Source organism: Eurytemora carolleeae, unplaced genomic scaffold, assembly GCF_000591075.1.
Source record: "Eurytemora carolleeae unplaced genomic scaffold, Eaff_2.0 scaffold1409, whole genome shotgun sequence".
Taxonomy (NCBI): domain Eukaryota; kingdom Metazoa; phylum Arthropoda; class Copepoda; order Calanoida; family Temoridae; genus Eurytemora; species Eurytemora carolleeae.
In genome coordinates this window covers 57,627-82,559 of record NW_019397334.1, presented here as the reverse complement: position 1 = coordinate 82,559, position 24,933 = coordinate 57,627, and the positions used below count along the sequence as shown (strand labels likewise).

Sequence of the window (24,933 nt, the reverse complement as noted above, 5' to 3'; positions counted from 1 at the left end):
TCTAAGTAAGATTTCTTTTATAGTTACTGTAAAGATAAATTTAAAATCCTTTATTAAAGGTTTTGTTAGTGGCGTGTCCACTCTCAAGCCTAATGTATAGAAACATAATATTCTTCTTTAGCTTTAGAATAGATTCCTAGATTGCAACCAGGACAGAGGGGGATGCACAAATGACCATGTTAGGAAAATTGTTGAAATTATTTAGAAAAAAATCTCGGAAAATCTTCAAAGAATATTGAACAAGGGTGTTTGAATGATGGAAGGGGGGGGGGCAATAATTATAAAAAAATTTATACATTGAGTAAACTTTGTTTATATATTTATATGTATTGAATACTGGAATACAGGAATGTGCAGAGAATAAACCTGTATTTGAGGATACTGATTTTCTTACTGAGCTAATTATTAAACATGAAAACGAAGATATAGGTAATTCAATAATTCATCAGTATCCAATTTATAAGGTCTTATATGCTGCAACATATATAAAGATGATATAAAGAAGGAAATTACAGGAATACAAGGTAACCTCTATAATTTTACTGATTAACAACCTTTTATACTTCTGGAATCTTGTTACTTAATAAAACCTGAAATCATATCTTCCCAGCTGAGGTCGAGTTAATATTTATCTGTTGATTCTTGTAGCAACCTAGCCCTAGCTGATTACATTTTTTATTTTGGCGAATTTTAATTTTTACCTCTTTCTGCAGTTTTAAAACCAGTTGTTTGTATGATTGTATGGGTTGGTCATAATTATCGAACTCCTTAGCTGATTTGTTTCCACATATGATATGAGAACTCGTTAGAACCTTGGGAATTTTGATAGCTTAAATAAAATTGAGGTGAGGGTCGAAATTATTCAGATTGCAAATGTCATTTATGTAATATATTTACTTAAGTTCAGCACAAAGAAACTTTTAAGTATAATATTTATTTAAATATTCAGAAAAAAAACCTGGATTTTGATTAGGATCCGCTGCAATCTAAACCAAGGAGGATCAGGATAATTCAGGGCAGATATCCATGTTCTCAATGCTAATTATGTGCAACAACAACATGGAATCTGAAGAAAGATGTTGAAAATATACACGAAGGAGTGAGATATCCTTGTTTTAAATGTCAGTATATAGCAACTCATGCAGGTCATCTGAAGATTCTTGTTGACAAATTTATGAAGGAATGAGGTATCCTTGTCCTGAATGTGAGTTTGTTGCAACTAGAGCAGACACTTTGAAGAGACAAATTGAAAGGAAACAAAAAGGAGTGGGATATCTTTGTTCTCCAAGTGACTATGTTGCAACAAGATCAAGCTACTTAAAGAGTCACATCGAAAGTAGCATGAAGGATCCAGATATCCTTGTACGGAATGTAAGTTTTTTGCAACTAGAGCAGACACTCTAAAGATACGTGTTGAAAATAAACATTAAGGTGTTAGATATCCTTATTTGCAATGTGAATATGCGGCAACTGAAGCAAATGATCTGAAAAAACATGTTGAACGTATACACGAAGGAGTGGGGTTCCTTGTTCTCAATGAGAGCATGTTGCAAAAAGAGCAAGTCCCTTAAATAGTCATATCAAAATTAAACATGAGAGAGTCCGATATCCCTGCACTGAATGTAGGCAACTACAGCAAGGGTTCTGAAGAGTCATGTTGAAGTTAAACACAAAGTAGTGAGATATCCTTGTCCCGATTGTGAATTCGCGGCAACTACAGAATTGAATCTGAAAAGTCGTGCTGAAAATAAACACAAAGGAGTGAGATATCCCTGTCCCCAGTGTGAATATGCTGCAAGTAGGGCAAGTCTCTTAAAGATTCATACTGGAAGTAATCACGATGGAGTCCTTGTTCTTAATGTGATTATTCTGCAACTACAACAAGGAATCTAAAGAGACATATTGAAAGTAAGCACAGAGGAGTGAGCTATTCATTTTATCAATGGGAGCATGTTGCAACTAGATTAAGTGTCTTGAAGAGTCATATCGAAAGTAAACACGAATGAGTGAGCTATCCTTGTTATCAATGTGAATATTTTGCAACAAGAGTAAGTCACTTGAAGAGTCATATTAAAGTAAACATGAAGGAGTCAGATAGCCCTGTCCTAAATGTGAGTTTGTAACTAGATCAAGTTATCTTAAGAAGCACATAGAAAATCAACACAAACGAGTGAGATATTATTGAGTCTTTTTTAACTTTATTAATTATTCCGAGCAGACAGATCAGAAATAAACATGTGTGTTATATATTGCTATTTGCAAAATTAATTTGAGAACTAACTAATTCATTTATTGTTTTTTTTTTCTCCATAACAATTGTTGTATTTTTTTGTATTCCCACTTAATGATTTAAACAACCTATTTAGCCAAACATGAAAAATTTAAATTTCCCGCGAAAATCAGATCTTTCATTTTAAAATATTTTAGAAATGCTAGAATTATTAACGTGAACCTCTGAACAACGCCCGACTTTTATATTTTAAAATGCTTGTTCAATTTATAGCTTAGGAAAATAAAAGTTGCAAGGTTGGGCATGAAAAAGTCTTAATTTCCTTCAAGTGATTTGATTTGTTTATTTAAACTAATTTGAACTAATTCAATACGTACGAACACTGAACAGCAAGAAATCCTGCCATTTTTTTTAGATCTTTTGGAATGTTTAATTTATTTTTCAGATAGAATGGCGGAGATTATAAAGGAAGAAGTAGATTTCAAGGAATCTGAGATGACTTCTATTATAGAGGAAACATGTTTTGTGAATATACCTGAAGATGACATAAAGCTGGAAAATGCAGATATAAAAGGTAATCTTAATAAGTGTACCTTTTTTGAAAGTGAATGAGGTTTTTTAGAGGTGACGGGGGGGGGGTGGTAAAGTATCAATGTTTAAAATAACAAACTTTTGAATTTCAACCGAGAACAAAATCATGTAACTCTCTCGAATCGTTTTATCCTTTCAATTTCCCTTTATTTACTTTGTTTTTTAATGACCGAAGAGCTAGGGATGGGTAAAAGGTCAAGAAGATTGGCCAGCCACATGCTATTCTTAGCTTTAGACTAAGGGGTATAAGTACTTTTTCCCCCAATTTATTTAATTAAATAAAAAATTACCTAACTTCTGATTATTTAATGGAGCAGGGGAATGATTTTTTAAAGAAAACATATATCCCTAGAGTTTGTTGGAATTTAAAAAAAATTAGAATTAAGTGTTTATAATGTTTACAATAGAAAAAATAGGTTAAAAACATCTAATATGTAATGTATATATAAATTCTGCATGAACAAACTTAAGGTATATACTTTTATCTAGAAGAAAACCTGGAATACAAATTAGAATTTCTGAAATCTGAACCAAAGAGAATCAGGAAAAGTCAAAACAGTTATCCGTGTTCCCAATGTAAATATTTTGCAACAACAACAAGGAATTTGAAGAGACATGTTGAACATAAACACGAAGGAAGGAGATATCCTTGCCATACGTGTGAGTATATTGCAACTCAAGCCTGCCATCTAAAGAAACATATTGAAAATAAACATGAAGGAGTGAGATATCCTTGTTCTCAATGTGAGTATATTGCAAATCAAGCAAGTAATTTGAAGATTCATATTGAAATTAAACATGAAGGAGTGAGACATACTTGTTCTCAATGTGAGCATATTGCAACAAGAGCAAGTCACTTAAAGAGACATATTGAAAGTAAACATGAAGGATTAAGATATCCTTGTTTGCAATGTGAATATGCGGCAACTTCAGCAAGTGATTTAAAAAAACACGTTGAAAGTAAACATAAAGGAGTGAGATATCCTTGTCCCGATTGTGAGTTTGCTGCATCCTCAACTTGTGCTCTAAAGAGACATGTAGAAAGTTACCATAAAGAATTGAGATATCTATGTTCGCTTTGTGGGTATACTGCAACACAAGCAAAGTATCTGAAAAGACATGTTAAGAATAAGCATGAGCGTTAGTTAACTTTGTTTTTAAAAGTTAATTTGTTTTTAAAATTATACAAATGTAATGATAAAGTTAAATGTGTTTCTTAGTTTTGTATATATCACATACCCTGATGTCAATATTTTACAAACTCTATTTTTCTCTTTAATGTGAGAAAATTTTTTGTTTAGATATTTTTTTAATTGCAATTTTTAAGTCTTTGGTCATGACTAGGATTTCAAAGCTACGTATTAAATATTTGTTTTGTACTACAGTGCACAAATGTTAATTACTTTTTCAGCATTTTACCTTGCCTTCACTGGTTTTTGTTCTGCTAAATAAAGCTTAAAAAACAGCCTGAATGTTTTGTAATATGACATCTAAATCTCCAAGTTTTTGTGACATAAAATTACTATTGTTGATAATCTGTTATATTTTAACTATTTCTATTTTACGCAGAATGTATTTTAAGATAGACTGGCAAAGCTGATTAAAGTAGAATTAAAAGAATTATATATTGAAGAGTTTCAGGACTGTGGATACATGTACTGTTAATCTACACAACGATAGGAAATACAGAAATACAAGCTAAACCTAATAATTTTACTTTTTCATACCCTAGAAACCAGCGACGTCGCGCGACCAGTCCCATTAGGTCGAGAAAGGTCGGGTTACGCCAGATTACCAAACTGGTCGCAATATGACGAGTCCCCTTAGGTCGTGTTAGGTCAGGTTCGGTCGGGTTACGTCAGATTACCAAACTGGTCGGAACATGACCAGTCCCCCTAGGTCGTGTTTGGTCGGGTTAGGTCGAATAACCTAACTGGTCTCATACTGTTCTTAACCTGACTAATCCACTTAGGTCGGATTTGGTCGAGATTGGTTGAGTTAAGTCAGGAGATATAACTGGTCGGAACATTACCAGTCCGAACCTGACCAATGCAGATAGGTCGGATTTGGTTGGCTATTGCAGGTTAAGTTATGTCAGGAGACCATAACTGGTTGGATTTAAGCCTTATTTGATATCGAGATAAAAAAAAGAGCGGATCAAGCATTGCTGGTTTCTAGGGATGTTTTGTGATGATTGTCAATCCCTTTATAAATTATGAGATATAAAAATTTTAAACTCTTATTTTTAATTGTTTAAATAAGTAAATAGTGTGTTGAAATAACTACAGAAAATTACGTTATTATCAGTAGTTAGAATGAACAATAGTTCAAACGATTAATTTAAATCAAACGTCAGTAGTTCAATTGTGGATCCAAAATAATGATAATTAATCAGGGGCGTACGAGGGCTTTTGTTTAGGGGGGGGCACAATTTACGTGCGTAAGCGCGCAAAAATTTTTTTTGGTCCCCCCCTTAAAACCCCTTTTTTGAAAAAATATTAATACCTTTTTTAAATTTTTTTTGCCCCCCCTCTCCCACCTGGACTTATTTTGTTCACCATAAAAATGCTGTCATAGAGAGAGAGAATTAAGAAAATATTATCCGGTATTCGCGCATTCATAGGAGTTTTATCTATCCCCCCCTCCTGCTCCCTTCACCCCATGCCCTTTTAATATTACATCTGCAAGGTGCTTAATCGATTGATAATTTTTATGAAAGTTACGGGGCATTCATATATTACAAATTCAGCGAAACTTGGAAAAGAAGAACTCTAAATTAATAATCGTCTATGATCGAGACTTATTATTTGATAAAATAGTAATCCTTGACAAATATTCAGGTTTTATTGAGATTTAGCGAATTCCCACAAAAATTGTCATGCTGCCAATTTGCAATTAAAATTTGGTTTTTATTTTAACCGATTTAAATAATTATAGATTTCAGACAGAGTTGCCAATTTGGGGATTTTATCACAATTTCTTGAGAGATCTTAATATTTATTTTTTAATGATTTTTCAGAGAAAATGTTGCGTGTTCTGGGTCGTCAGGCCGCCGGAAGAATTCCAACAACTACTCAACAAACTTTATCACAATATGAATCAATGATAACAGGTTATTTATAGAATCACTAAAGGGACTGAAAACGAAATTTCAGGTGACTCTTTATGCAAAGATGGCCAAGCCGGTAATTTCCTAGAGAACGATTTTTGGCCCCTCCCCCCCGCCCCCCCCCCTCCTAACAATTTTGTACATAAATCTTAAATGTAAGACATATGGCCGCAGCGCTCGGCCCCCTAGTTTGTCCTAGCCGCAGCGCTCAGCCCAAAAAGTGTCTTAACCTAACCTAACTCTAAATAAATACGAAATTAATTGAAAATTGTGTAAAAAGTGGCCATGTATAAAATTGATAGGATGGGGGGGGGGGTCCAAAAATCGTTCTCTAGGACAGACCCGCAAAGCCCGATTCACAACGGTACCCTTGAAACTTTGATTCATTATGATTTTCGGACTCATGCTATTAAGCCATAAAATCTCTTTTGCAGATTAAACAATTTGTTTGCAAGACGTTTTAAGTTTAAAAATATTAATTTTTTCTTTTCTAAAATTAACAGAATAAAATATACTTTTAGAACAATCAAGATGCTCTGTTAATCTAAAAGATGCAAAGGATAAATAAACGTTATTATAAATCATGTTTTTAGAAACCACTTTTAATGTAAATGTCATGGGATACCTGAGAAATGCATCAGCTGTTTATTTCACACTGTACGCAGCGTAGACCGCGTTTTACAGGAATTTTAATGAACTATTTACACATTTTTTCTTTGCATGATACATAATAGTTAATAATTATTTAAACGACGATCTTATTGTTCAGATACCGTTGTGAGTCGGACATATCACTTCATAAAAACTTTTTTTTTGTTTATTTTGATTATTTTTACTAAAATAAAATAATTGGATTGTTCAGATTGTGGCATGGCACGTAGTTTACAGACAGCAGTAAAACCATTTAAACCAAATAGGTCACAGCTTCTCTCTAAAGAGGATCTATGGAGTGCACCGTTCTTTCCTACATCAACAAATAGAATTTTAGAGAAAACTCAGGGAGCTGAAAACATCATGTTCTGTCTTTAAACTTAGTCTTGCGGTCCTATTTATAGGAGTGTATATTTTCTTGAAACCCCCCCCCCCCCAAGTGAAACATTCACTTAAAAAAATGTTACAGAAGTACAGCGTGCCTCTGAATAAAGTGTGCTCAGACTTTTTATCTTACTAAACATCGATGAAAGAGATTTATGGGATTTGTACCGACTAGAAGTACTTTTTAACACAATATACATGTGTTTAGTAGGCTAAAAAGCCTAAGCACACTTTTTTCAGAGACACCCGGTAGTAATTTCTGATATTGGTTTAAAAATTAAATTTAACAAATAGTAATCTAAAGAAAATGTAGGATTTCAAGTTCTAGTGACATAAAAGTTGCATTGGAATAATTGTTTTATCTTCTAAAACATCAGAAATCAGAATTGCTACCATTATTTTCGACTATTTTATTTTAATATTTCAACCGATTTTAGGAAATTTCAAAGCTTGCTAAAGTTAAGTTTCAATGTTTTTGCTCTGTCCAGATTTTATTTAAAATAAGTCCCAGTGACAAAATCCACAAATTATATCAGTTCACGCCGTCAGAAAGCAGGTACTTTAAATTTAAGGGTATACATCTTCATTGTGAAGAGAAATATTCCCCTCACCCCAGACCCTGCTCAGTATGTCATAGTTATTTTTTCCCGCGACAAGGAAAAGGAATGAATTTATTTGAAAACACAAATTTTAAGAGGGTAAAATTTTGTTTCCAGCTTTAAGTTTTTAATTTTTCATTGCTCAAATATGTCCAAAATTTTCGGCCAGTGTTAAAATTACTTTGCCTTTTCAACCTTTTCCAATGTAAACAATCATAAAATTCATCCAGAATCTTTGTTAATGAACATTTCTTCACTACAGTGGGACTCGGAAAACTGTTGAATAGGAAAACTACATTTAAGCAATATCATTGTATTGGATGTATTTGGATGGATAAAGCAAATAGTTTCATCAATGTGAAATGGGTTTGAACAATTGCTGTGTTTCTTTTTTCCCACCATTTAAGATCATAACTTTAGTCTAACAGTAGGCTTCCTATTCCACAGTTCGAGAACGAACTAAATTACGATAATCATGAAGTCAGAATTGATGAATAGCAAGAAGTAGATGAACTAGTCATACCGAGATCAATTACTTCCCACTATTCATAATCCTACCTCATCCTTAGTTTATGTATAGTAAAATATTGTCTGACATTCTAAAATAAAAGACAAAACAGAAAAGCAAAAACGCAAAATATGAAAAATTTATAGGTTTAAAAATTGTTTAAAGCAGACGAAAATGTTCTCAAAACATTTGAAATTCTGAATAATTCTTTTTTTGACACTGGAGATGTAATTTCCAACCAAGTTACTCTTCATTCATTGGTTGGCATGTCCGATTCACAACCGTGTCCTCAACATTTTTATCGGAGTATGAACGACGAAGATATCGTCTCGATTTTCTTAATAAAGAGTGATGAATTCTGATTATTTCCTTGTTTGACTCGAAGGAATGAATTCGCATGTACATTTAATACAGATTCCACAATAAGCTAGAAAACAAAGATATTTCATAAATCTGTAATATTTAGATACCGCAACAAATCGGATATCTTTCTTTACTTATGGAAACTTACTTGAGATACGGATTACAGCCCCTTTAACATATTTAGACTTTCCCTGGTGGAGCCTGGAACGGGAAAATCTGAGAGAGCTCCAGAAAACGAAAAGAAACCAGATCTAGAAAAAGTAAGTTATATTTAGATCGACGTTACGTCTTTATAAATACTCAGTAGCAAGGGTGCATATTTTTTAATTATAATAATTCCGCCCCTTACTTAACATTTTTGCGTGTAAGATGAGTTGATAGATGCAAAAGTTTAAAAAATGATAAAAACCTCACTTTCCATGTCAAATTTTTATTTTTTTTTCACGAGAGCATAAATAATCCCCCCCTCCCCCCCTCCGGCGGAGGGGGGATTCTTGAAGATGTAAAACCCGATGGGAAAAGATACGGAAATACGTGTATTTGACGATTTTAATTTTAATTATTCACTAATAACGTTTATTATTAGGTGTGGGCATGGCTAAATGTCGCACACTGTTTTTTGTACTTTTCCACTGTTTTGTGGGCCTCACTTTATAATTTAATATTGTTTAGATATCCTTTGAGTTAACCTACGAGTTAACAAATTTGTTCGTGAGGAAAACAGATTGGTCCCTCTACCATCCAAACATGGTTTTTCAGGAAAACATAAAATCAGGTAAATGTATGCACCCCCCCCCCCCCACCAATATCGCTTTTTATTTTTCAAATAATTGTGTACCTATATACTGTTAATAAATAGTATTCAAGGGAATTTTTGATTTGCTTATATTTTAAATAGTGTACATAATGTTAAAAAAGTAGCAATCTCTGTTTGGGTGCTTCTTTGAATGTTTTTGTCCGATCATAACTCAGGAAATCCTTGACCGATTTACTAATAATGATTTTAAAAATGATGCTAATATTAACGATAGTAATAATGATAATGATGATAATAATGATAATAATGATAATGATGATAATGATGATAATGATGATAACGATGATAATGATGATAATCATGATAATCATGATAATCATGATAATAATGATAATAATGTTAATGATGATAATGATGATAATGATGATAATGATGATAATGATGATAATGATGATAATGATGATAATGATGATAATGATGATAATGATGATAATAATGATAATGATGATGATAATGATGATAATGATGATAATGATGATAATGATGATAATAATAATGCAATTAATTTCAGGGAAGCGTATTGAAGGATTGCTGAACTATATAAAGTTTGTAAACCTCCTCCGTATTATGGCTCACATTAAGTTTGTTTACGTCAGGAAACGGGTTTCACACAATTTAAAAATTTGCGAAATTTTGAAATCATTGTTGATTGATTGATTTACTATTTGATTATGATTGAGTTGCTAATTGATTTGTTATAATTGATTGATGGTCGGTAAATTGATTTGCTATTTTGTAATTGATTTACTGATTTGATTTGTTACTTTTATTGAATGTTTGATTAATGCTCTTGTAATATAATGACTATTGAAATAAAATATTTTATTGATAGATTTTTAAAGGGGATGGTGGAGATGTACTATTTGGTGAGGGTCCCTAACTTCATTTTTGGTTCAAATCTTTCAATTTTTTGGTTGCACGCCTAATTTGGGTTCAAATACCCCCCTCCCCTCAAAAAAATGACACTTATGACCTTTAATGACATTTAATGACCTCTAAATTGAAATGTTTAAACTTTGGCTTAATGCTTATTAAACTAAATCCAGACAATACAGTAGGAGCAACGAATCAAATATTTGACCTTCTAATGATCTCAAAATTGAAAATGTCTAAACTATGGCTTTTTTTCATATCAAACTTTATTGCCTGGGTTCCTAAATTTCGTTCGATATGCATAAACACTTTCTATTTGTCGAGATTATTATATTTCATTAGAGGTCATTAAAGGTCATTAGTAATAAACAAAGAAATATTTTTTGTAATTCGAACCCAATTAGGCGTGTATCCAATAAGTTGAAAGATTTGAACTAGAAATGAAGGCATCAAATAGGACATCTCCACCTTTCCCTTTATTGATTCTTTAACACTATTGTGAATGCGTTACTTATTGAAGGTGGATTCAGTAATCGATTGTTTAATTTACTTAATGAATTAATTATTGTTTGATAAATTAAACTGTTGATTGTTTGATTTACTGATTAACGTATACGCTGATTTATCGATTGGTTTACGAATAAAATGATTTAATTAGTAATTTATTGATGTATCCATGAATTAATTTATTGAATTACGTATCCATTGATTGGTTGATTAACTGATTGAAAATTGAAACCGGTTTACCCTAGATTTCACGTATTAAACTTGACAAAGCACCCCGAGGACGGAACTATAAGAATCAGGTTGGACAAACACGATATATACATTTCAAAACATTCTAACTTACAATCATTATCTCTGTTTTTCCTTTTCAATTGTCACCTCAATTTCTTTTCGTATAATTACTGGGGACATTAGTTCTAAAACTAACACTTGGTCCATTTCTAGCACTGAGTGTTAGAAATGGGCGCAAATTGAATGACTGGGATTTTTAGGATTCCTTCCCATACAGTAAAAGTCGATAATAAAAACATAACCAACATATATAAAGCATCACAAGGACAACAATTCCTAATTTTTATAAATTTTCTAAATCAAAATTGTAAAAGGCTTTCTTTTTGTATTAAAACCTTTGACCGTTTTAAGACAACGTCAGGTTTTCCATTTTCAAACATAACCTGAATTTGAATCATTGTCGCGTTTTCGATACAAAACCCACTTTCCCGTTTATTCAGTATAATCCGCTTTTTATAACAAAACTCACTCTCATAGCTTACAAAATAAATCACTGATAGTAAAATATCTTATGAAGCCTAAATTAACTGCTGAATTATATTTATAATCTAAGTCACATTTTATTTGTTAAATAAGAGAATACACATCCAATTTCCCGCATTTCTAGTTAAAACATTGCAAAAACAAAATCTATATATAAATTTGGCTTGTCTGTTTGTCTGTTTGTTTGTTTGTTTGTATCCAATAAACGTCAAAACGGCTGAACCGATCGGGCCCAAATTTTTTGTGGGACATCTAGGGACCCCAGGGAAGGTTTATGAAAAATCAAAATTTCAAATATTTGTCTCTATCAAAATTCGATCGTCATTAAATTTTTAAAAATTTGGAAAATCCGCGAAATTTTTTGTAAAAATCCGCGAATTATTTTTGTTTTGTTTTACGATGTACACAAAGAGAACATGTTCACAACTGATTTAGAAGATGGGCGCGAAGCGCCCTCTAAGGCTAGAAAGAAGGGCGCGAAGCGCCTTGAATTTCTAGTAATTAATATTTTGATTTCTCAAAGCCGTAATGTTTTTTTAACTACTAAAGAACAATATTCCTTTATTTTCTAATTTGTTCATTTTTTTTATCTTTTCAAAAAATCTTATTTTGTGACTAAAGTGCGTAAATACTATTTTTCTCTGTAAAAGTTGACCCACTCAACTGAGCATCGTAAAATCAAGCAAAGAACATTCCCGTGGTTCTCCTGAATTACCTTATCAAAGTTGAGGCAAATCGTTCCAGGGGATCATGATGTATGATTGGAAAACAAACAAACAGACAGACAGACAAACAGAGATTACAACTTTATATATATATATATAGATGGCGTATAGCGGGCCTGGGTGTTACGCGGCTAGTCCTCCGATATATCCCGGACCAGATGTGGAAACGAGGAAATATGGATAGGTAAGTTTAACGATGTTTCAATCCTACTAATTTTAACGATATTTTCACCCTACTTATTTTTAACGATTTTTTAATCCTAATCATTTTGATATTTTAATTTGATTTTAACGATACCTTTATATTCCTGATTATAACTATACTTGAACCTTCTGATTGTAACGATCAAATTTAATCCTACTGTTTTTAACAATATTTTAATCCTACTGGTTTTAACAATATTTTAATCCTACTGGTTTTAACAATATTTTAATCCTACTGATTTCAACGATATTTTAATCCTACTGGTTCTAACATATTTTAATCCTATTGGTTTTAACAATATTTTAATCCTACTGATTTTAACGATATTTAATTTTATTGGTTTAACAATATTTAATCCGACTGATTTTAACAATATTTTTATCATACTAGTTTAAAAATATTTTAATCTTACAGATTTTAACAATATTTTAATCTTACTGATGTTAACGATATTTTAATCCTACTGATGTTAACTATATTTTAATCCTACAGATTTTAACAATATTTTAATCTTACTGATGTTAACGATATTTTAATCCTACTGATGTTAACTATATTTTAATCCTACTGATTTTAACGGTATTTTTTAACATAATGGTTTAACAATATTTTCATCCTACTGATTTTAACAATATTTTAAACCGACTGGTTTTAACAATATTTTAATCCTACTGGGTTTAACGATATTTTTTAACGTAATGGTTTAACAATATTTTAATCCTACTGATTTTAACGATATTTTAAACCTGCTGGTTTTAACGATATTTGAAACCTACTGGTTTTAACGTTATTTTTTTAGTGCTTCACCCTCCTGGTATGATGGATATTCTGTGTTCTATGTTGGAGGGGATAACAAGATATATAAACATATAGCAGACAAGGTTACAAATATTCTCCATTAGTTTAACTTTTTATTTGTTATTTTGATCAGTGACTTTCCATGTGGGACGGTAATGTTGATCGGCCTACAAAATATGCCCATCTGACCATCAATAATTGCCCATCCGACCTACAAATGTGCCCATCCGACCTACAAAAAGGCCAAAGGGGGCATCTGTCCTACTTATAACGTTTCCAATCAACAGCTAATAGCAGGTCTGATGCACCACTATGCTGTTTTAAAAGTGCCCATCCGACCTACAGTGCATATGACCAATAGGAGCTGTAGAACCACGTGCTAGTAGGTCGGATGGGCGTAGGTCCAAAAATACACCATCCATTCATGTGGGACCTTTAAATTTGTTCAAGACGACATTTAAGCAATGTATTGGATTTCGTTGAAACTCAATGTATTAAAAGAAATGGGTATGTGAAACCTGCTCAATTTGTGTTTTATGTTCATTGGACTTCTCAAAATCATAACTTTTTCTTACATATTCCACAGTATATGAGTCCCATTTAAGTATTTTTATAAACTTTTTTTCCGTATGAGTCCATTTTAAGTATTTTCATAAACGTTTTTTCCAGAGGATGCCGGATGAAGAAAAGAAGGAAAAATCCATTCAAGAGGTGAATTTAAAATTTAAAATGAAAGAAAAGAGATGTATAATTTTATTAAAGGGACTGTACGGGTGATTTCAAGTTTATAAAGAGGTATGTTAGATTTACAACGGTACTTTTTTGTGGGCAACGCTGCTGAGGTAACTGAAGATTAAGTGCCGGGAGACTCGCTGTTACAGTGTACACTACTCTCCGTGCTATTGTATACTCACGTGGTTTCTTGGCACTTAATTTCTGACTATATAAATTAGAATGTCTACAAAATCCTTAATCAAGCGAAAAGGTGTAAAGGGCATCGTTGTAAATAGAACATGCCACTGTATTAATGAAAGGTTACTTGAAATTACGCTTACAGTCTATCGAATTTTTTCAGGGTATGGTTGATCAATTAAAGAAACTGAAGCCTACTCCTGCGCCTAGTCCGGCATTGTAAATCCGCGGAAAAAGAAAACAAGAAAATCCGCCAATATTCATTCTGTGTTAAAGGAAGAGACCGGCTGGACATGGTATTTGAGCAGAAAGTGCAGTGCTGTAGAGAAAAACAATTTGATACCAATGAGACATTTTTACGGTGTACAATTTTTAATTAAGAGCCTGAAGTCGTTTGTTATATTTCACCGTCGTTTCAGTCAGCAGAGGAAACGATTTTTTGCATTTCTTAAATAACAAACAAAACATGTAACAAACACTATTCTACAAACCAGTTGCATGACGCATGTATAAAAACGAGTTGATAAAAATAATGAAGTTATACCATTGGAAATAAGTTATTAAAATTCATTTTAAAATCTCGCAGGTATATGCAAATTCTTTGTGGTAGGGTCACTAAGGTCACTTGTTGGAGGTTTTCTTTGTTTTGTGAAGGCGACATTTTGTAGAAATCTGCGAATAATTTTACTCAATAAAATATTTTTTTTTCACATTTTTGTCTGGGTTATTAAATGATCGTTAGAAACGTTTTTTGTCTCATTGGGATCAAATGAATCCTAAAGTTTTGCTCTACAATACTTTCACTTTCAGCTCAACTACCATTTTCAGCCGGTCTCTCCCTCTAAGTGTACACTGTACACTGTACAATAAAGCCCTTCATGGCACCAAGTTTGGAAAAATTGTACAAAGTACAAATAAGGACAGTGTACAACGAATATTTTGAAACCTAAAATTAAGTTAAATTCAGTCGTTCTTGTCAAAACGAATCATTTTAAACTGTCTGATTCTGATTCCAAATATTGAATGTGCTTGCAAATGATGTTAGATACAGATGCAGTTTTTCATTTGTAGAGCTGTGATATTGAATGTGTGATTTGAAATACAAAATTGGCATAATGTTAAATTATCATGTTTTACAGTGTACACCAAGCCAATGTTAAATTTACTTTTATCTAATATTGAGCTCCAAGTACAAGAACAGAAAGAAAAAAATATCTTTTTTCAGAAACAAGATGGATGTTGTCAAAAGATGTTGTAGATTGTGTTTCCAGGTTAGATTAGACTTTAGACTTTATCCTAAAGGTTATTCACCAATCGGAGAAAAAAATTAATTTTAAGAAAAAGATCATTAATATGCTTCGCCTTTATTTAGCCGCACCTAGTTTGAGGTCCTAATTTTGAATTGAAACATAAAAATAAAGAACTATTCGCAAATTACAATTCCTAGAAAATTAAAGTTATTTTTCAAAACTTTTGTCTGAAATGAATCTAAAAAATGAGGAAATTTTTTAATTCAGGAATTAAGTTCGGGTGATTTTACAGAACTCTATCAGGAATATAATCATTGATCATTTTATTCCCAAGTTCTAATTTTACAAACAAACAAAAAATAATTTTTTGTGTCTAATCTTCTCTTTTTAATTAGTTTTCAATTGAAATATTGCACTTAAAAACAAAAACGTAGTTGATAAAATTAAGTTTTTTAAGATTCAGTAGTGCACACAACAGTAAAGTTTATAATTTAGTATAGCACATACCTTGTGTGCAATCAAAGTCAAGTTTGGAATATTGTCCCAGATTGTCATGATTAATAAAAAGTGTCAATTTTTAAAAGTATTCCATTGTTTTCCTTTTTTTTAAATTAACAGAAAAAATCATCTTGATTTGAATGATCGTTTGGTAAGTTTGTTGGTAATTGACTCATTCATTTGTTAACAATTTGATTTATCGATCGATTGATGAAAAGTATGAGTCTGGAGTGATTAAAGTAAGCAGACTTGGCCTTCAGGTTGAAGAACTTGTTAGCAGTAAACTCTGCTGTTTAGATACAGTGCCGAGCCAGGTATGTAGCTTGTATTTTGCAGACAGAAGGCCAAAGTAGTTTTCGGCGCATGCCGCGTAGAATTACAAGACTTCGCGCTCAGCCCAGAAAGTGTCGTAACCTAACCTAACCCTGAATTATAAATTAATTCCTCTCTTTCAATTGCCTGTATGGCGGTTGCCTAAGGGAGTTAAGCGCTCTTGCCGCGATGAATTACAAGAGAGGGATTAGTTTATATTTTAGGGTTAGGTCAGGTTAGGACACACTCTGGGTCTACCACTTCTCAATTTTAACCCTGTGATTTATAAATATATTTACGTTGTATTTTTTCAATAAAAGTTTGAAGAAGAAGAAAACTTCTCAATTTTATTCAATACTCCTTGGTATCTTGGTACTTGGGGTTACAAGCTTAGTTTGGTTTTTTTCTCAGGATTGCATATTTTCTCGAAGAATCTTTATTTCACCCCTTTTAAATAGTTTTTCCCCTGAAAGTTATAAATATGTTTGCATGGAGCGCTATTCTAACCATTTAGTTTTGCTCCATTTGTTTAACCCTATCCTTGGTGGGGTACTTGAAAACCAGGAAACGCCGGGGGGGGGGGCAAATTGAACCCCCCCCCTCTAAATCCCATGTTTGATGTCCAAATATGACAAATGATTCATCATTTGAAAGATTTTAGGCTCTACTTCTAGAATCTGCAAAAAAATTGCAAATTTGCCACACAAAAAATTTTGGTTGCAAAATCCAGTGAAATAGTAAAAATGTTTGCAAATAAAATGTTCATAAAATGATAAAATATATATTTTTGAAAAGTCCTTGACCATGCCATTTAAATATGCAAAATGTTGCAAAATTTTAAATGACTTAATGTTTAATTTAGAAAAACTAAAAATGTGCAAATTTCTTTTGACGTTTGTATGCCAATATTATGCAATCCGTTTACTTATGTCATAGGCTTTCTAAAAAGCTAAAAATAATCAGGATAATGTTTGATCAACTCTTTTTCTTAATCCCCAGATTAAATATGGCTTGTTCTCCTCATGTTATTAATCTCCAGATTAATTAACCGATCGGGATTAAGGACATTCCATTCTAAAGTTTTCAGCTCTGATCTCTCTGTGCCCGTGTTTTTTTAAATTTTTTTTTCACTCGATTTAGTATAGTTTATTTTCTTTTTAGGCCTGTGAAACATGTGTTGGGGAAATACATTTTTGCATTGAGGTTATTGCAAGGTTGAGGTAAACCTTTTTTTCTAAATTCAATAATGCATTTTGGAACCTTTAAGTATTTACCGTATTTTTGTTTTTTTTTGAAGTTTTTTTTTTTTTCAGGCGAATTGAATCATATCTGAACAAGGAATGAGATTCATAAATATGCTAGCTTAAGTGCCTGGCTTTGCCCGTGGAATAAAAAAGTGATAAAAAACTTTTTGAATTGTTAAAAAAATCCGAATTTTAAAGAAAAAAACCGAAATTTTAGCTTATGTTAACCCCAGGTTACTTATGGGTTCCCTCAATAAATTTGAGCAAATTTGGTCCTGCCGGTTGGGCAGCTATAGCTAACATGTAGATAGATGAGCGAAGAGCTTTATTATGTAGAGATAGATAGACTTAAATTTTGTAAATCCTGATGGAACCGAATTAAATGAATTTTAACTGTCTACCACCGCTTCAAATTTGAATCTCCGATTCAAATCCTTCCTTAATCTTAACTTTGAATCTTTAGTTCAAATTTCAAGTCAGCGATGTGGCTTAAATTCATTGATTTTGGCCCTTGTTAATGGTTTCATGGTCGGATTAACTTGATAAGTCTAAGCAAAAAAAAACATGAATCAGGCGATCTGAATTAAATCATTTAAAAATTCCGACCTCAGTAGTTGATATTTCCTAAATTTGCAGCTTCATTGTTAATCTTGTTCTTAATTTTTGGCAACATGTTTTAGAAATTTTAATCTTGTGCACAGCGTTCGTTATTTTACAAGATGGATGTTGTCAAAAGATGTTGTAGATTTTTTCTATTTGCCTGGATATTTGAGAAAGCTCCCAAATTTCTTGGGTAAAGTTTTTCTATTTGCCTTGATATTTGAGAAAGCTCCCAAATTTCTTGGGTAAAGTTTTTCTATTTGCCTGGATATTTGGGAAATCTCCCAAATTCCTGTTTTGGAAATCTCTTAATCTTCGGATATATTTTCTCTCGGGATTCATATCCGAGCATTGTAGCATTTGTTTTGAGATAGGTGGGTTAAATTGGCTTTGAATATGTTCGCATGGTAGCCTGTCAGAAATTGTCTAACTCTCAATTAGGAGGAAATCCTTTGAATCCACAATCTAACAGTTGTAAGTTTGTTAATGTTGATAATAGGTTGTAGATTTTCATGATCTTGTTAAGGGATTTTGTCTCAAATGAGAAAAACACTATTTGACTCTTCTACAATATTAGAAACTCCCTGAGTTGCGTTGAATTGAAAATATATCTTTTAAGATAATATATGATTTAAAAAAAATATTTTTAGTTAATTTCTAGGCATCAACTATTCCAACCAGTCCAACCAGTTTCCAGCAGATCAGCCTGAAAACCGGAAACATTCGGTCTGAATATCCCTGGACTATCGGCGGGAAAAGGATAGCTAAGGAAAACAATTTTAAAAGATGTTTCAATTTCTAAGATAATTATGGTTAACCAATTGGCGTTTTGAAACACTAAATTATTCGTTTTTAATTGCAGAGACGAAAAGAAGATGCTGTAGAAATATTGAAAAAGAGAAGTGTTAGTATATCGACATATTCATAAAAGGAAGAAATATCCTAGCTAGTCGTAATTTTAAGTGACCCGCCATGAAAGAAGACACTAACCTACTTACAACGGTACTCTTAAAACCTGTGTGTTTTCGTTTAGTTCAGAGAAATTGGGGTGTACGTAGCGCACATTGCACTGGAAAAACAAGGTGGTTCGATAAGTATTCAGACTCATATGTACTCGACGAACCCACAAAGCTTATAAGGTACCGTTGTAAAGCGGCCCTTGCCCTTTTTGCATGGAGCAAAGAGAGTAACTTGTAATTCAGTCTGATTAACGTTGTGAATGTGAAGGCACACTGTTTAAAATTGTTTAATCTTTAGAAGTGTTATAGACGTCTTGAAAAAATACCGAGAAAGAAAATCCGTCAAATTTTACCAAAAGTTGAATTAACGCCTCTTCAAATTCCAAATACAACGTAAGATTTTAGATTTTTATCAAGTTGGTTAATGAATATTAGTTATACAATTAATTTGCCCACTGTGCCCACCTAGGGTATACCTTCATAACAATTCCCCTCCCCAAATCTTTTGATTAAGTTGGTAAATGAATACTGGTTAGTTAGCCAAATTGAATGCTCATAGAGAAATATCTACGAATCAATGTTTAGTAATGGTCAGGAGGCTAAAAAAGCTGGTGGAAGAGTCCAACTCAGTGAAGGAGGAGGGGTTGTCGGAGGTGTTGGAGGTGTTGGTCCTGGAAACCAAGTAATGATCCCCGTCACCTTGTCCACCACATGTAAATCTTGCAGGGAAGAAGTTTATGGAACTCAGAGAAATTAAATTGTAATTTTTTAATAATAAGATGATATATGTGGCTTAAATGTGGACTTTACAAAGGTAGAAACAAATCCAAAATATTCATATTTTGAAAAGTAGTAAGAAGGGAATCATATCAAAATTTATTAACAGAATAAGATCAGAAAGTTCTTCAGAAAGATGATAACAGCATCAAGTTTAGCAGAATATAAGCAACACTCCTGTATGCAACTCAAGGTAAATTTTTAAATCTTAAATATTAATATTTCATTTTACCAATAATTTGAACAAGTGTTTGCCTGTCTTGTTAGCAGTGCTTAAAGGGAGTGTGAGCGCCAGGAGGATTTTTAAGATCAATTTTGTGCTATAACTTATCAACTATACACCGTACACACGTCTTGTAGATCTCAAATTATTTTTTTAAAAACACTACAATACTGCACTCCCAGATCAACTACCATGTCTAGCCAGACACTCTCTTTAATATTAACTAAAACATTGTTAGCGTCAATATCATAATATTTTTTTTTGCAGGACAAGTCGTTAGAATGTAAAATCAGTGATTGTGGTAGAAAATTTTTTGGAGAAAATTCGCTTAAATTTCACCAAAAATTTGCGCATTTTCGAAAACAAGATGGTAACTTGGACATATTTTCCATTGCTGCCAGCCAACTAGGAATGCATTTTACATAAAAAACTGTCAAATTTTGAGAGTTATAATTTGTATACTTATTTATTTTTTTAGCAGGAAATTGTTTTTGTTAAAATTAAGATTTATTAAAAAAGACTGTTTCTGGTGGATCGTCTGTTGTGAGATCTCTTTGTTGCAGGGTTGGAAAAAACCCGGTGGTTTAAAAAACCAGCCCATTGGGGTTTCTAGGGTTTTTTTTTTTTTGGGGGGGGGCGGGTTTTCAATTTGAAAGTAGTTGATACCTAATAAAATTCAACTTATTCATAATAATAAGATTATTTAAGCAATAGGTGAACTTTAAAGTTATGAAAAATAATAATATAGTTGTGATAATAGGCTATATTCATAATAAATACCAAGGATGTAAGGCAAGGAAAGTCATTTCAGAAGTGTACACATCTTTAGTACTGCAGTGTACTGTCTCTGGGCGCTAATGTAAACACAAGACGGATGTCGAAGCCTGACATGGGATCCATCATTCACATAAAAAATCAATGAAATATTCTGGTCATAGGAAACTATTATGTGAATTATCAAAATTATCAAAATTTAATGCTTTTAACCTCCTCGGATACTTAACAAACACTGATGCATCTATTATTGTTTACAAATTCCCCCCAAAGAGAACTGGTTTCAATATGTACACAGAGTATACACAACCGCAATTGACTTTCCTTGCCTTACATTCTTGATAAATACTCTTCAAATACAATAATATCACCTCCCTTCTTCATAGGGGGCATTTATAGGGGAATACTGCAATTTTTTTTAGTTTATTTGGTTAATTGGTGAATTAATCTCTAGACCCCAGTAAGGGGCATTTTGAAAACATCTGCATAGAGTCTATTGATTCACTGAGTACCTATTTCACTATTACTTAAACAATGTCTCCAGCATATTGGTGGTAAATGTTTTAAGGATTTCAAGCGTTTTTTAACTTCTCCCAGGAAACTGTTCTATGAATTCACCACTCTTTGACTAAAAAAATTGGCTCTCAATTCCAGTCTAGGGCATCAGATTTAATGGATCTGCAGTTAGACGAGTTAGTCTATGTTCACCTGATCCGACTATATTAAACCATGTATTACTTTCTACATCATCAAAACCATGTATAATCTTAAATGTTTGTAGCATTTGATACAGATTTTTCTTTTCTCCAGGGATTCAAGTCTCAGTTCTTTAAGTTAAACTTCATAATTTCTACCTGACAGTCCAGATATCATATTAACGGCTCTTTGTTGTACCAGTTCTAGTACATCTTTGTCTACAGCTGTCCAGGGACACCACACTGAGACAGAAAACTCCAAATGGTATCATACATTTGCTGTTTTAGCAGATTCTAGGCACTGAATTGAGGTTTTCAAATCATGTGACACTTTCACTCCAATATCCTACTCTACTTTGACCTCAGATAACTTAATTCTGTTCATAAAGTATTCATTTTTGTGATTATTTTGTCCAACTTGAAGAATTTTGCATTTAGAAACATTAAATGACATTCCCCACTTTTCTGTCAATTCACATAGCAGGTTAAGACAATCCTGTATGTTATCACAAACTTTCTCTGATAAATACACTGTGCAAGTTTAGTGTCTTCTACAAACTTTCTCATTATCTTAATAAATTTGGTTAAGGTGTCTTATATCATTGATAAATATTACAAAAGCTTATATTCCAAGTACAGATCCTTGGGGTACACCTGAGAGTACAGGTTCCCAGGTGGAGTTTTCTCCATTGATGATCCCTCTTTACCTTCTTCCTGTCAACCAGTTGTTAATCCAAGAAAGTACATTTCCATTTATACTATATGATATTAAATTTTGGATCAATTGGTGTTTCGGCACCTTATCAAATGCTTTTGAGAAGTCTAAATAAATTATGTCCATAGGAATGTTATTGTCACTCTCTAGCGTGATTTTTTCAAATAACTTCAAAAGATTTGTCACACACGATCTATGTTTCATAAAACCATGCTGAGATTTGTTTGATAGACTATTGTTTACTAAATGGTCAACAACTTGATCCTTGATGATAGATTCCTTAATCTTTCATGGTATTAAAGTAAGAGAGATAGGACAATAGTTTCCTGGATCTTTCTTACTTTCTTTTATAAAGGTCGCTGCAATATTTCCATCTCTCCAATCTTGTGGCACAATTCCTCTTGAAAGACTTAATAAATATCACAGTCAGTGGTTCAGAGAGTACATTGTTAAAGGTTTGGAGTATGTTGGAGGACAGGTTATCAGGTCTGGCAGAATTTGAGGAATTTAGATTATCAATCTTAGTTTAAACCTCCTCACTGGTAAACAAGATGTCCAAGATTATACCATTGGAAGGGAGTTTATCAAGGTTTGGTATGTTATCCAGATCTTCTCTTGTGAAAACAGAACAGAAATCGTTGTTTAACAATGTAGCCATATCTTTATTATCAGAGACAACTTTACCACAGTTCTTATTTTCAGGGGTCAAATTCCAGTTCTGGATTTAGTTTTATTTCGAACATAGGAGTCAAATGGTTTTCTGTTCCCATTTTTAGAAAGTTTTTTTTCTCAAAGGATCGTTTTGCACTGCGTACTGCTTTTTTGGCTTGTTTTCAGCTGCTTTAAACTTATCAAAGTAGATCTATGAATTTCAGACTACTTCTATTTTCTCACTTGGATACATATTTCTGAAAGGGGGTGGGGCTACTCAGATTAAGCAGTATATATTTATATGCTCAAGAAGAAAGACCACTATTAAATATCTAAAAACTTCAGATCACGCACGCAATGTTGAAGGGATTTTATATCCTTTTTCTCAGCGTTTCGGATCCGGATCCGGTCGGATCCGGATCCGTATCAGGAAACGTTGATATGGATCCGGGTAGCGCCAAAAATTAACCAAAACCATGGAATAAATAAATCAAAATGGTTCGTAAATGTATTATTTACATGACGAAAATTTTTCAAAATTATCTTTAATAATTTAATGTTTACATTTATATAATAGTAATGACGACATTTTTAACTTTAGGATTAACTTCAGGAAAATCCGATTCACAGAATCAAAAGTTACCTCGGATCTGGATCCGTTTCAGAGTCAGGTTCCGGATCCGCATCAAAATGATACGGATCCGAAACACTGCTTTTTCTATCACAACATATTTTGAAAACTCTTCAGAAAAGAATAAACGCGTCCGTTTTAGTGCTGTAAACTCCCTAAAAATCAATACAGTTGATAGTAGATCTTATTTTTGAAAAAAAGGGTAATTTTTGAAAAATTCTATATGAAAAAACAATAAAACCCAATAAATCCCACTTACAGGTGGGTTTTTTAAAGTTGGGTTTATTGGGTGTATTTGGGTTGGTTTTTGGGCTGGGTTTTTTCATTCCAACCCTGCTTTGTGGGACAACTATGTTGGCCTAGGGTGCACCGGTGCAATCATTCATTTATGTCCTTTCATAATTAAAATAATTATTTTAATGCATCTTTTTAGTCGATGACAATTTTGATAGCAAAGGACCTCAGTTGACCATTAACCAGCAGGAACAGCAGTTGTCAGATGGCCAGGAAAACAGCTTGCTCTCAAGCTTTGAGTGTGGGGTGGGAGAAAGTTTGGTTTTGGAAACAATGGTTTCAGTTCAAACATCCATGGGACAACAACAATACTTACAGCAACCACCTCATCCTGACCAAGAACAAGGATCTCATCAACCAGAGCATGTTCAAGCACAACAACTCCAACATCTGGACAAAAATCAAACAGATCTAAATCAGCTTAAAATGCAGCATGATCAACAACGTCAAGGAGAGCAACAAGTTTCATATTCATCTTATTCAAAATCTTCACCACTAGAAAAACTACATGAACAGTCTGAAAAGAAAACAGATGAAAAGTTAATGCTTCAGCATTCCGAACCAGGGCATCTTGTTAAACAACAGGTACAGGATCAACAACATCAAGAGCATCAAGACGCAGAACTACCTGTTCACAAGTTATGTCAAGGCGAAGGATTAAGAAGTTTAACTGTGAGTAGATCTATTCTCGGAGCTGCTCTTCTGAACAGCATTCAGCAGCAAGAAACTGCTTTGCAAGATCAAGGAGATCAAGAAAGCTTCAGATACCAACAGAACAGCAGCTCTTTAAATAACAGAAATAAAGAAATGGGACATAGAAGTGAGCCAACAAATTTACAAGATTCTTTGAAAGACGATCTTCAAGATCATGAACATTTCGTGTTGTCAGCTGAGTTAGTAAATGAGCCATCCAAGCAGCATGATGCTGATAATGCTGAAAAGATTGCTGATGAACAAGAACTGTCTTCTTATTTTCTTCCTGACCAGTTACACAGGGAGCCTACCCTTATTTCTAGACCCAAGGTTAGATACTTTAAGAAAGTTGGATAAGCTACAGGGTTAAGACTTATATATCTGAAAAGGCCTTGAAAAATGGATATAATAACATGTTAATATTTTCAATAGCAGAAATAATTATTTTGTAAATTTTTTCGGCATTATTTTTTTAACTTTTTAAAAATCCTCCCTTACCATTTAAAGTTAGAGGTTTCATTTTTTTTATGAGCAGGCCTTGAAAATTTGACAAGATTTGTAGAGAATAGGA

General features: G+C 32.8%; 3 protein-coding genes across 6 annotated transcripts; all 3 read left to right on the top strand.

The window, feature by feature from the left end:
* The first annotated feature begins 341 nt into the window (after positions 1–341).
* Positions 342–4,862, top strand: LOC111713574 (RE1-silencing transcription factor B). The gene is made up of 3 exons (XM_023488453.1): positions 342–524; positions 974–2,804; positions 3,311–4,862. The coding sequence occupies exons 2-3, from the start codon at positions 2,681–2,683 to the stop codon at positions 3,964–3,966; spliced, it is 780 nt and encodes a 259-aa protein (XP_023344221.1). The 5' UTR covers positions 342–524; positions 974–2,680; the 3' UTR covers positions 3,967–4,862.
* Positions 4,863–5,821: 959 nt separating this feature from the next.
* LOC111713581 (uncharacterized protein C6orf136 homolog) lies at positions 5,822–15,271 on the top strand. 4 transcript variants are annotated; one of them, XR_002767748.1, is made up of 12 exons: positions 5,822–5,933; positions 6,793–6,929; positions 7,454–7,521; positions 8,620–8,695; positions 9,108–9,210; positions 9,764–9,848; positions 10,878–10,931; positions 12,232–12,315; positions 13,136–13,217; positions 13,804–13,845; positions 14,210–14,322; positions 14,893–15,271. XR_002767748.1 is itself a non-coding variant. In XM_023488459.1 (11 exons), exons 1-11 carry the CDS (start codon positions 5,846–5,848, stop codon positions 14,267–14,269), a joined length of 879 nt encoding a protein of 292 aa, XP_023344227.1. In that variant the 5' UTR covers positions 5,822–5,845; the 3' UTR covers positions 14,270–15,271. The 4 variants fall into 4 exon arrangements, 1 of the variants encoding a protein (XP_023344227.1); XR_002767747.1 differs by having other exon boundaries at positions 14,210–14,342; XR_002767746.1 differs by having other exon boundaries at positions 14,210–14,342; positions 14,875–15,271.
* Positions 15,272–18,354: 3,083 nt separating this feature from the next.
* LOC111713579 (involucrin) lies at positions 18,355–24,719 on the top strand. Its single transcript, XM_023488458.1, has 7 exons — positions 18,355–18,432; positions 18,612–18,719; positions 19,208–19,302; positions 19,495–19,635; positions 19,819–19,879; positions 20,177–20,318; positions 23,809–24,719. Exons 1-7 carry the CDS (start codon positions 18,355–18,357, stop codon positions 24,717–24,719), a joined length of 1,536 nt encoding a protein of 511 aa, XP_023344226.1.
* Positions 24,720–24,933: the final 214 nt, after the last annotated feature.

What these genes read in the sequence shown, in the direction of transcription:
- LOC111713574 (XM_023488453.1), top strand. Translation starts at nt 2,681, where the DNA reads ATGGCGGAGATTATAAAGGAAGAAGTAGATTTCAAGGAATCTGAGATG. An exon ending in GGAAAATGCAGATATAAAAG is followed by an intron (nt 2,805 to 3,310) that starts GTAATCTTAATA and finishes ACTTTTATCTAG; the next exon opens with AAGAAAACCTGGAATACAAA.
- LOC111713581 (XM_023488459.1), top strand. Translation starts at nt 5,846, where the DNA reads ATGTTGCGTGTTCTGGGTCGTCAGGCCGCCGGAAGAATTCCAACAACT. An exon ending in TTCACGCCGTCAGAAAGCAG is followed by an intron (nt 7,522 to 8,619) that starts GTACTTTAAATT and finishes TAACATATTTAG; the next exon opens with ACTTTCCCTGGTGGAGCCTG. An exon ending in ATTAAGTTTGTTTACGTCAG is followed by an intron (nt 9,849 to 10,877) that starts GAAACGGGTTTC and finishes GGTTTACCCTAG; the next exon opens with ATTTCACGTATTAAACTTGA.
- LOC111713579 (XM_023488458.1), top strand. Translation starts at nt 18,355, where the DNA reads ATGGTAGCCTGTCAGAAATTGTCTAACTCTCAATTAGGAGGAAATCCT. An exon ending in CTTCAAATTCCAAATACAAC is followed by an intron (nt 19,303 to 19,494) that starts GTAAGATTTTAG and finishes ATCAATGTTTAG; the next exon opens with TAATGGTCAGGAGGCTAAAA. An exon ending in ACTCCTGTATGCAACTCAAG is followed by an intron (nt 19,880 to 20,176) that starts GTAAATTTTTAA and finishes TTTTTTTTGCAG; the next exon opens with GACAAGTCGTTAGAATGTAA.